Below are 11,538 nucleotides of genomic sequence, written 5' to 3'. Positions count from 1 at the left end.
TGAACCAGCGTGCTTTCAAGTGAATACTTTATCCCTCTCTTAGGATTTTCGTTGCACATCGCAGCTTTGCTTACATTAATTATCTTCGGCTCACCTTTACAGATACTTCATCCTTTCATACTTACTGTTGCATGGCACTGGCCCCCCCTAAGTGCCTTCTGCGTGTCTATGTCACGTGTTCAGGGGCTTAGCTCCTGGGCATGTTTCACCCCTATATAAGCTCCTCTGGAGCCCCCAATTTATGCTCCTCAGAGAGCGCATTCTGCACTTGCATCACTTACCTCCACGAATATACAACATATTCACTCTTCCTCTGAAGCGCAACAGTTTGTTACTCATCGCACCGTTCTAACCATCTTTTCTGGTACATGGAGATTGTGATGGTTGAGTACCTTTCCGGCCGAGCCATGCAAGCACTTTCAAGATATAATTGAATATGAGCCTTTTCCTGTATCTTGCAGTACTTTGAAATCGAGACCTTTTGCAGTGCTCGCATCATCTGCCTGAAGTTGTCTCTTCTTGCGACGCACCTCTGCCACCTACTCTGCCCGATTAGGGGCAAGTGATGAGATTGCTCTCCTGAATATACTGGGCTCACTGCCTTTCTTTGCGCTTCCTAGTCAGGCGGCTGTCAAGTCATTACTTTGCTGACAGATATATCCGAGGTAGTGATTGGACATATTGGATTGGAGGGAGTTTGACCTCGATGTCTTGTATCAAAACAGCCCCCACAGAACAAACGGCTGTATTTCATCTAGTACCGGCTTTATTGAATGGCAGCAAGAGCCATTTCCGAAGCTCGAAGCCTGAGCTCTCTCAGAATCTGATCAGCCATATCTTTGTATTGCCAAGCCTTTCCTGCGACTCTTTTGAACTGAATGCCATGAAGCGAAAGCAATGGAACTTTGACACTTAAAATCTCAAATTTGAGGATCATGCTTCCACCAGGCCCGCTTCGAATATGACTGCCATTACGGTAGCCTCCCATACTATCGTTCGAGGCGTCGGAATTAGTGAAGCTACCCCTAGCTTAACTTCGGTACTGAAATCGTTGTATGATCTGAGAGACACCACGGAGCCTATCGAGCCTTCGCGGGTCCTATCTGGGCTTTTGCTAGGATTAAGGCCCCCGGGAGTAATTCTGCGCCGATGGCCCGGTCTCTGCTTAACAGAACCGCTTAGAGGGAGATCAACAACCTTCTTTAAGTAGATAGTTGGTACGTGTCGACAAATGAAACCACCCCGAATATCAGTGTATCACGACCCGTGGCTGGTGTCCTCAAGGAAAACAGCTGTATTGGGTGTGTGTATGTACGTCTAAAGAGGGAAGAAGAAGGAGCGGGGAGCTCGAGAACTAAGATACAGGGTGTCGCGCTAAGCTAAGTTACGTGTGACACAACAGTTAGGCACAGGTAAGACTCTTGCCACATGGACGACATCCTCGATTTGACCAGAATCATCAGAATCTGGTTGGTTAAAAACATACGGCTCCCTAGGGTCATCCAATTCATATAAACGACCACCTTTGTACCTTTGTTCTCTTGCATAATACGAAATTGGAGGCGGATGACATGCAGTATACCTCTCTCTCGGTATTGGCGTAAAAGAACAAGGTGCAATGCAGATATCTTAATTCTATTAGGGACTTCAGCATGTTGATCCGATGGCTCTTGCTCCGCTTGCTGAGAAGATCAAGCATGCGCAGATGCTGCTTTCTCTGGGGGTATGGGTTGCCTAGGAATGTGTTATGTCACACGTGACTTAGCTTAGCGCGACACCCTGTATCTTAGTTCTCGAGCTCCCCGCTCCTTCTTCTTCCCTCTTTAGACGTACATACACACACCCAACAAAGCTGTTTTCTTTTGAGAACACCAGCCCCGGGTCGTGATAGAATGGCTATTATTTTCACCCAGTTGGTCCTAACTGAGAGGTTGGATCTGCCCTTTTGGGGTGGCTGCGATTTACCATAATGAATATCGAGCCCTTCTGACTCTCTTAATCGAAATTTACGAGGACGCTCAATGTCGTCGTCGTATTTACCACCGCTGCTTCCCGTGTGATATATTGAGCTGGTGCCTTCCTGTTGCTTAATTGATCCATTTTCACTACCCTCAGGAGCGTCAACACTAGTCGAAATGGTATCATAGACGGTCTCAGCGTAGCTTGTAAGATTGTCCAGATATCTCTCCAACATGCATCCTGATGTATGGTGACGCTCGACGTCGCGGAGTAATTGCTGCTGGAAACGAGCAATCTCAGCTAGAATTAGCTCCGTATTCCCCTTAATTTTGGTAGTGTCCCCGAGTATTTCTTGCGTATCGGCTTTGATCTCTCTGGCTATGGTCTTGCCCAATGTTAGTTGTCATCTCAAAATTGACGTACGTTACATACAAGGAAACCGGGTCCAGAGCTATTTCGAGAGCATATTTGTGAGCCTCTAGACTAGTTGTAGATCTTAGTTTCACTATATAGCCCTTTTCAAAGGCATCCCATTGAGCCGCCTTGGCCACCTTGCCGCCTTCGTGTTTCTTGAGCGTCTCTTTAATACCGGCCACAACCCCGCTACAATTTGTTACTATGCCAGCGATTTGCTTCTGCAGAGTCTGCCGAAAAGACACATTCCTCGATTCATTGATATCGTCTGCGAACAACTCGAGAACGGTCTTCAAGGAGCCCAGTTCACTAGAGACTCCGTCGAGGTCGCTCCTTGTCGCCCGTACGTCCTTCACGAATCCTCCCACCACGATAGATGTTTTGGTGATGGTTGAGACTAGGGCAAAACATGTCGATGTGGTTGACAAAGGATTCATGTTTTCGTCATCTTGGAGTTTCGATATTGTGGCAGTCGCAGCCTAATCCGCGTGGGAGGTCATTTCTGGTTGCGACGTTCGGTCGGGATACGGTCTAGACCTCTCAGCCTCACTTGGAAGTCAATATGGAACCCATCTCACTCTGGACAAAAAAGCGATACCCATTTCCAAAGTCCCAAAGTCAAGCTGGACATCGCAAATAAGGTTGGTTACTTCCTCTTCAAATGAACACATGCGATATTGTATATTCAAAGTCTGGTCCATTCCGATATATCGGGAGATTCTAGCAATGTTAGTTCCTGCCCCTCAGGAGTCCAATGGATGCTTTGACTTGGGACATTGAATGTCAGTGCCGCTTTTTCGGTCCACTACGAGCCCCTCACCACACATGTTGAAATCATTGAAGCGTATGATCAAGTAGATGATGCATGCACTAATACTTCAGGTGTGTTCAGACATATGTCTACAACTGCAGATCTTTGTACCGGAATTTCTTATATCAGTCTAGAAAGGACATGTCAAAGACGAGGTGAAATCTTGAACTCGGCGAACTGAGGTGGAACCTTAATCTTGTGTTTCACGTGACCCCTGAAGCAAATTGGACAAACATCAGGGCTTTATAGATGGAAATCACGAGACCTATTTTCTCATCCTCACCTCCTCTCCATATCCCGAAATGCATTTCCTCCGTCCCAGCATTCAATCTAAGTTTATCCCAACCGTTCATGCCCTAAAACGAACTTTCCAAAAATCCTCAAGTCTCCAAAACGTTGCCAACCCCCCTCGCCAACTCGCAGGGAAAAACTGTATCATCACAGGAGCATCCCGAGGCATAGGCGCCGAAATCGCAAGGCGTTTTGCAAGAGAAGGTGCAAAATGCCTTTTAATTGGCAGGAATAAGTCGTCATTATGGAAGGTGAAAGACGGAATGGAAGAGACGGACGGGCAGGAGCATAGAATTTTGGTGGGTGATGTTGGGGATGGAGTCTGGGGGGAGCTGAAGAAGGAGGTGAGCTTTCCTACTTAACTTTCTTGGCTTAGTTTAGAAAGTGATTGATTGGGGGGTTACAGGATAATAATGGCTGTTCTGGATAAGGAGCTAATGAAGCCAGAGACAAGTTGATATCCTTGTCAATGCCGCTGGAGTCACTCATTACTCTCCTCTTTTCGTCACGAGTACGAGTCTTTTGGACGAGGTGGTCACAACGAATCTTATGGGCACCATGATGGTATGTAGGACGGTAGGGAAAAATATGATGGCCATGAAAGGAGGTGAGCTTCAATTATTCTTCACTTTTCTGTTGACCGGTGTTAACTTAAAGAGAAGGCTGTATCATCAATGTTGCCTCATTGCTCGGCCTGAAAGGTGGTAAGGGAAGTGCTGCGTATGCTGCAAGTAAAGCTGGAGTCATTGGTAAGTTCCTGGGCGAATTTTAGATGTAATTCTAACCACCTCCAGGCTTGACTCGAGCTCTGGCATCCGAACTTGGAGATAAAAACGTTAGGGTCAATGTCCTTGTGCCTGGCTACATTGAGACAGATATGACTGAAGGTACGTAATTTTTGGCAATTACATTCAGTAGCATCCTATTGGTGTTGAATCTTGATCCAATCTCCCGCCCTTTACACCCAGATTTGTTCTAATGTACAAGGTGTAGCCATGACGCCTGAAGCAAGATCTCAAGCCCTGAACTCCATTCCCTTAAAGCGGTTTGGACAAGCTGCTGAAATTGCCGACGCCGCCGTTTTTCTGGCCACGAATCAATATGCGAATAATTGTGTGCTTAATCTTGATGGCGGTTTGAGCGCCACATGATCTTATGATCCCATTCCGGACATTGCGAATGAGCTATGGTGAGATGGATTGTGAGAGCTCAGTCATCGTCAATGAGTATTGCACCGTCGGTGTCATCCAAGACAATCACTCCGTCGTCAACATCATTGGAGACGATCTTAGATCGCTTCGAGCTGGGAGTATCGCCGTCAAAGGCCTCAGCGGCAGCTCTCTTTTTGCCGGAACCGTTCTCGAGAACAGCCAAGGATGCAGATGTGCCGTTACCATTGGTATGGCCATTGGATTGCGGCACCGATTTCTTTCTCCTTGGGATTGGTGAGGGAGGAGTTGAATTGTCATCGCTCGCCTGCTTTGCAGGGATATCGAGACTCTTTATGGGCTTGCCATCCAACGCAGTCCTGGCTCGTGTTAGTCTTCTCAATCATGACGCACAGAATACGACATACTTCTCCTGTACATTCAGTACGAGGTTTACTCGAGGGTTTTCATCCTCCTCATCGACGATGGTCAAAAAGCTGTCGCCCTTGATGCCTAAATGATCCAGTTAGCCGGGTGACTTTTGATTGACATGTCAATATACCAAGTTCACTGAGTTTTCTGGCCAGGTTTTCTGTTTCATCCTGGTCATAAAGAAGATTATCTCCGTGGTTGACCACCAACTCCTCTCCATATCCTAATTCCAGTTGCAAGAAATCTTCAACTAGATCTTTCAGAGTGGCTCGTGACATATCGACAAGGACTCGTGTTTGTGCTACACTGCACACCGGGCAATCGGGATTTGGATCACGGGGCCGACCCGAGGCCAGGAGCCGCTCAGGTGCAAATGGGGACAGGAAGACCTGGAGTGAGGTTAGAATGGCTTTGCTTGAATTCGAGGAAGTTGCGTACTTCTTTGGTACTTGTGAATTCTCCTCGGAGAACTTTGTAAGCTTGGAGAACACAAAGGCCAGCAACAATAGCATTGGTTGTCGCAATTGCTGGAATTATGTTTCCTGCCATTTGTTTAATGTCGAACCTGGACTTAGTCTCAATTCCGAAAACAATTGATCGCAGATTTGCACCCGCCGTGACGAAGTCCAAGGTATCCTCGTCGTCCTTGTCGAATGTGATCGTAGGATCTGCGGAGTCTCCTTTTGATGATGCTTTCATCTTAGCCGTTCTCTTACTCAATCGTTCCAGGCTGCAAATTGTTAGTGAGCTCTGGTAAAGTATTGGACCAGGCCAGGTGTACCTATCCCTGAAAACTGTGATATTCTCTTGGAGATCCCATACTCTCTGCCCATCTTTCAGCGTCTTCTCAACATCCTCTCGACTGGCTGCCTCTGCTGTCGAACTGTATTCAAGTGGCTCCGGAGGGCGGCGGGTCTTCCACATTTCCTCCATTGATCGCAGCCGAACGACATCATCCTTGTAGACCTTGTCGAAAAGCAACTGCGGAAAAGGTTCGGTGCCCATACTCTCTCTAATCTTCTTCAATGCTTGTGACTCCTGCCGTAGCTTTTCGATTTCCTTCGCTATCAAAAAGTCAGCATCGCCGCCTTTGAACGGCCACGAGGCTCACATACCATTTTCACTATCCTCCGAGTGATCCATCTCAGGTGATTCATCCTCGCTGGCTCCAAATATCTCACTTTCAGATTTTCAGTATTGGCTATCTCTCAAGAGCACAGCAATCGGTATGGACCCACCTCAGCAAATAGCTCTTCGCCCAAACGATGCAATGAATTGGTTGGCTTGGTGTGCTTCTGATAGTACAGACGGGGTAACTCTTCGGTACCTCCTTCGGCGTGCAGTCATAACATGCTGTGATGCCTTTCTTGATGACTTGCACTTGTCCATTGAAGCCGGTGGTGCCACTCTCGACCAGAGGGACATCTGCAGCTAGACACATCTTGTTAACATGTCGTCGGGCATCCAGGTTATCCAGCGCGTTGAACACCATTGTAAAGTGCTTGAACCAGTCTACATTGAACTGGGGATCCTTGATGTTGGCATGGTGAGCTTCGAGCTTCACGTTTGGGTTGAACTTATGTGCCGCCTCCTTAGCCACCTATCCCCAAGATGTCAGTGCTGAATACAATCTCTTGCGCCTGCGTGACCCACCAAAGCCTTCGACTTCTTAATATGCTCATGTCGGAAGAGGAACTGTCGGTTTAGGTTGCTGAGGTCGATTGTGTCGAGATCAACGATGTGGACTTCGCCGAAGCCAGCGAGAACGAGGTTCTTCAGTAGTTCACATCCAATCCCTCCTGCGCCAACCATCAGAACTCGTGCCTAGCAATGGCGTTAGCTTTGAAAGTGAAGTTCATGAGGCGCAACAGTCGAGCAAGAACGCCATTCCGAAGGGCCCATAACATAAGCCTTGAGAGAGACGGCAGAAGCTCTGGAGCAAAGAGCTGACCTGATTGGTATACTTTACAAGTGCTCCAAGGTGAAGCCTGCTTGGGAAGGATGGTCAAGGATCGGGTTGGGTGCAACTTCCTTACCTCTTTCACCTTGCGGTTGAGATCCACACCCAGAGATTGGGCGTTGAAGCCGTCGCGGTACTTGCTTGGAGCCATCGGATTCGAAAGTGGGCGGCGCGCCAGATCCATTAATCGTCAGATCGCAAGTACAGGAATAGTTGCTGGCTGTAAAGTTGATGAATTGTTTGCGCCGAAGCAACAAACGGAGCAAGGCGTTCCTGACGAGGCTAAAAGTTGACGCGACTGGACGAGAAGACGAGAATTCTACGGTAAGCGAGGTAGCCTCCTTATCGTCGGATCGGGAGAAGATCAGAGTGCTCTTGCACGGACCGCCTTATAATAGAGTTTCTCCTCTGACTTTTTAATTCTCATTTCGCGATCTGAACTCAAATGTTGGCCCCTCGTTGGCTCTGTCGGGACTGACTATCGACCATGAACGAGACCTGAGAGACCCAGCGGCTTCGAAAGGCAACCGGCCGTCGACCCAACCTTGAAATTCTCACCGAGACAGATGTTTCACAATCCCCTGAGCGCTTGATACCGAATTTGTTAGTTTACCATCATGTCTGACGACGAGGCGGATCCAGGACTTCTGGATTTCCTCCGTCAACACTTTCAGAAAGCTTCTCTGGCACCCAAGATTCCTGAAACTCATGTCCTTGAAGGAGCCGAATATGTCTACGACAACGCCATCGATGTGGCCTTGGACTATCGGTCTACCAAAGCTGCCGCAGCCATGATCTATGACCAGATGCAGAAGAAAGAGTATTCGACGAAGACCTGGGCGGAGCATGAGCTGCACCCCAAGGCCAAGGACGAAAGTACTGTGGCGTTTATTTTTACTATGGATCTCTTGAACTTCTCCTTCTGGTCAGAGAAGAATGATGAAGAACGTTTTGCAGTGGAGTATAAAGGGAAGAAGTGGACAGGCTACTGGAGTTTAGTTGCTTCATTGCAGAGGGCACTTGACGAGGGTCAGTTCAATACAACCTGCTGATCTCGGAGCAGAAGCTTATGCTGGCGTTTGACTCCAGATATACCAATTACGTCTTCAGATTTCTGGCAAAATGAGGATGAGTGTACGGAAGAGGTCCTCAAGCATGTCTTCAGGAGCTCAACTGAGGAAGAGATCCCATTATTTCAGGAGAGGATGGCTTGCTTGAGAGAAGCAGGCCAGATCTTGTACGAGGTGTGACCAACCTCGTTTGCCGCCTTCGGTTCCGATCACTGATGCTTGGGTACAGAAGTACCAATGCAGCTTCACGAACTGCATAGCAGAAGCCAACCATTCCTCTGCGGCCTTGGTCAACATTCTCGCTAATAATTTCCCCTGCTTCAATGATGTCGTACCTTTCGAGAACCGAAAAAGTGTTCGGTTTCTCAAGCGGGCACAAATTTGCGTAGCAGATGTTTGGGCTGCTTTTGATGGCGAAGGCTTTGGTCACTTTGATGACATTGAAAAGATCACTATGTTTGCCGACTATCGCGTTCCCCAGATGTTGAACACCCTGGGTTGCCTGTGGTACAGCCCACTACTTGACAATGCCATTCGTCATAAGAAATTGATCGAAACTGGGTGTAGCTGGGAGATTCAGTTGAGAGGTTTGCCCTACGGTTTCCACCATCATGTGAGAAGTTCTTGCTGACGTTGGTTTTCAAGGCTGTGCAATATGGTGTGTCGAATTACTCAGACGTGAGATCCTCAGAAACCATCCGGATGCAAAGGTTAATGCCATCCTAATTGACTTCTTTCTGTATGATACGATGAAGGAACGGGAAGTGGAGGGGCAGGAAGAGATACCTCATCACAGGACCCGTAGTATCTGGTACTGAATCAGAAATGAATATCAATAGATCTGAACTTCTCGTGCATCATCTCGAACTCCGTGGAATTGGAGAAATTATGGCCAACTTGAACCTGGACAGAATGGAGAGTACCAAAACCACACGTCGATTATCTGTAATAGGATGGGTTTCTATTATGCCATACAAGTAAATCAACTTCTCTCAGTACAATCCTCTCCCCAAGTGGGATTGCCTATGCAGCGCCCTTCCATGCGAATGCCATCTCCGAACTCCAAATACCCCAACGCCGTGATGCATCACAAACCTCTAAATACATGGCATTTCCAACGCCTGAGAATTCCTGCTTTAGGCTCTATACACAAGATCGTCCTTACAAATAATGGCAGCCTCATTCATCACGCCGTGGCGGCTGGGTGTACGGGCGTGCTGACAGGAAAGATGGAAACCAAGGGTGAGGGTTGTTGTGGCTCAATAGCATCCTTTGTTAGCAGACGTTTCTTCCATCCTGATCTCAGAACAGACGGTGGAGCAGCTTTGACTCTGGGGATTCGGCCCTGATTTTGCATCCGCACCAAATGCGAGAGAAACTCTATCCTTTCCGATGTCTCTACGGCCTCGCCTCTCTGCTCCACCAGTCTGATCCACTCAAGGTATTGATTCTTCTGTTCGGTGGTAAGTCTTGCAAAAGCAAGGGGCAGCAATTCGACTTGTCTCGCGTTGATTTTATTCCAATGCATGCCCAACATAGATTCCAGAGCCCGGATTCTAGTCCAACGTCCCTCAAGGGCGCCTTGGTGCTGCCTCCTTGCACGTATCCTATCCCAATTGTCCGCCCTTTTCAGAAATTCGAGAGCTTGGCTGGCCGAATCAAGCCCTGTTGAAGTCTCAGATCTATTGGTGCAACACAGGTGTTCTAAAAACAAGATCCGCTCGCCAAATCGTTCCACAGAATCTGTAACGGACTCGACGTTCATGCGGAGAAGCATCTGCTCTAGCAAATCTCCTGGTAGTCTCAACGGCAATCCTTGCTTTGACCCCAGAGACGGGCTAATCCCACAGAGACTTAGGAGTCTATACACGTGGGACCGCACCATTTTCGAGTAGAAAGTTGTAGGAATATCGTAATTCATGGCCCACCCCAAGATTGCTCGAAGCAAGGAGATCCCAGCCAGACGGTCGAACTCAGCAAGACAACTCTTGATGACCTTGCAGAGGGTCTCTGATGTGACCTCCCATCCATCTCGGAACGCGGCGCGGACATAACGAATTGCACATCTAACTCTCTTCATTTCTAAAGAGCCACAAATGAGCGAGTCGAAAATAGCAGCTTCCCGGGGCATTTTTTGATATAAGAAAGCCTCTCGGTGAATGACCCTGTTCGTCATGGCCCACTCTTTTACCTTATGCATCCAAAGAACATCAACATGCCGTCTCTTGATATGCATGCTTTTGTCGTGGCCCCCCATTCGCTTTGAAACGGCACTGAACCCATGAGGATCCTTCTTGATGCGATAATGGTCCAGAATGAGGCGACCAGTGGTCCTAGTAAGTTTAAGTTTACTCTCGTAAAAGTATGAGTCGATGACAATCTCGGTCAGATTGGGTTGGCGTAGTCGATTGAACTCCCGTAACAATGTATTGTAAGTAAAGATACTCGGCGGTGCCGTGGAGATTAGCAAATTGTAGCAGACTTTTGCGAGCATGAGATCTATGCTTGGCTTGCTTGGGTCGGTTCGGTAACAAAGTGCGGTCAATGACCGATGCAGCGCGGAGCGTTGCTCTTGGACCGATTCCATATCGTCCCAAGAATAAGTTGGCAATCGAGTAAACCCCGTTCTCAGCATCCCTATTCGTTGAGCCATCTCATTCATCTGCTCTCGGATGTCGTTTGGCCCAGGTGCTGCAGAGCTCTCAACCGAATATATGCTGGTTTGGCGCAATAGTCGATCAACAAGTTTTGCAATCATCTCTTCCATTTTCCTCAGGTGCAACTGCCTTCTTGGTTCTCTGGGTTGCAGCTCTCGGTCCCAGTCCTCCTCGACCCATTGATTGTCGATATCGATATCTGGCGATGTTATTTTAACAGCCTCCTGTTCAGCCACAGATTCTGGTGATATAGAAACCTCCTTGAGTTTTGAATTCAGAATCCTCAATTTGCTTTCCAGAGCTGTCTCCTGGATCCGAGGAGGGGCCGTCCAACCATTTCGGCCCCATGTTGGCTTTGACAGACTGTTTTGAGCATTTGGCTTGCCGTCGGACGATTTGGTCGGTCCCAGAGAGTCTGTTATTGGCTGTGACTGCGTTCCTTCGACGTATTCCGGCTCGTTTGGCGGGATCCCGGCTTTGGCTTCTTCAATCACGCGATCCCACTCTTTCCTTCTGTCCTCCTTGACCTTAGCATCTGCGAAGGCGGCAGTTGCCAGTATTGTAGAATAACATGCTATGAATAGATCGGAAACTTTCAATCGACGTCTGCCAGCTGCGGTTGTGGTGCGTCGAGCTATGGCTGCGTGAAGACAAGACCCGCAGCGACATGCCGCTCTGGCCTGCGCGCGAGACCAGAGGACTTGCATTATCGTAGCATGGTTGGTTTTGAGAATACTGTGGGACTCGAATTGGCTTATTCTTGAAGTTACTGCGGTATGTTCTGGCGTATTCGTAG

General features: G+C 48.1%; 5 protein-coding genes across 5 annotated transcripts; 2 read left to right on the top strand and 3 right to left on the bottom strand.

Moving 5' to 3' along the window:
• Positions 1-933: 933 nt before the first annotated feature.
• Positions 934-2,810, bottom strand: K444DRAFT_634400 (uncharacterized protein; the record flags this gene model as incomplete). Its single annotated transcript, XM_024883736.1, has 4 exons — positions 934-1,200; positions 1,532-1,635; positions 1,966-2,333; positions 2,392-2,810. 4 exons carry the CDS (start codon positions 2,808-2,810, stop codon positions 934-936), a joined length of 1,158 nt encoding a protein of 385 aa, XP_024731601.1.
• Positions 2,811-3,486: 676 nt separating this feature from the next.
• K444DRAFT_539305 (3-ketoacyl-reductase) lies at positions 3,487-4,626 on the top strand (the record flags this gene model as incomplete). Its single annotated transcript, XM_024875618.1, has 5 exons — positions 3,487-3,795; positions 3,923-4,082; positions 4,135-4,224; positions 4,270-4,362; positions 4,469-4,626. 5 exons carry the CDS (start codon positions 3,487-3,489, stop codon positions 4,624-4,626), a joined length of 810 nt encoding a protein of 269 aa, XP_024731600.1.
• A 58-nt stretch (positions 4,627-4,684) lies between these two features.
• Positions 4,685-7,166, bottom strand: K444DRAFT_646172 (uncharacterized protein; the record flags this gene model as incomplete). The annotated part of the gene is made up of 9 exons (XM_024885173.1): positions 4,685-5,007; positions 5,038-5,136; positions 5,186-5,444; positions 5,494-5,785; positions 5,837-6,119; positions 6,171-6,235; positions 6,294-6,655; positions 6,709-6,879; positions 7,092-7,166. 9 exons carry the CDS (start codon positions 7,164-7,166, stop codon positions 4,685-4,687), a joined length of 1,929 nt encoding a protein of 642 aa, XP_024731599.1.
• Positions 7,167-7,374: 208 nt separating this feature from the next.
• K444DRAFT_569863 (uncharacterized protein) lies at positions 7,375-8,903 on the top strand (the record flags this gene model as incomplete). The annotated part of the gene is made up of 4 exons (XM_024877248.1): positions 7,375-8,044; positions 8,105-8,259; positions 8,315-8,672; positions 8,707-8,903. Exons 1-4 carry the CDS (start codon positions 7,633-7,635, stop codon positions 8,901-8,903), a joined length of 1,122 nt encoding a protein of 373 aa, XP_024731598.1. The 5' UTR covers positions 7,375-7,632.
• A 73-nt stretch (positions 8,904-8,976) lies between these two features.
• K444DRAFT_618059 (uncharacterized protein) lies at positions 8,977-11,535 on the bottom strand. Its single transcript, XM_024881247.1, has one exon. It carries the CDS (start codon positions 11,447-11,449, stop codon positions 9,272-9,274), a length of 2,178 nt encoding a protein of 725 aa, XP_024731597.1. The 5' UTR covers positions 11,450-11,535; the 3' UTR covers positions 8,977-9,271.
• Positions 11,536-11,538: the final 3 nt, after the last annotated feature.

The sequence above is a fragment of the Hyaloscypha bicolor genome (assembly GCF_002865645.1).
Source record: "Hyaloscypha bicolor E unplaced genomic scaffold K444scaffold_129, whole genome shotgun sequence".
NCBI lineage: Eukaryota > Fungi > Ascomycota > Leotiomycetes > Helotiales > Hyaloscyphaceae > Hyaloscypha > Hyaloscypha bicolor.
Note: the sequence above shows the minus strand (reverse complement) of the source record. Positions and strands in the feature narration are given on the sequence as shown.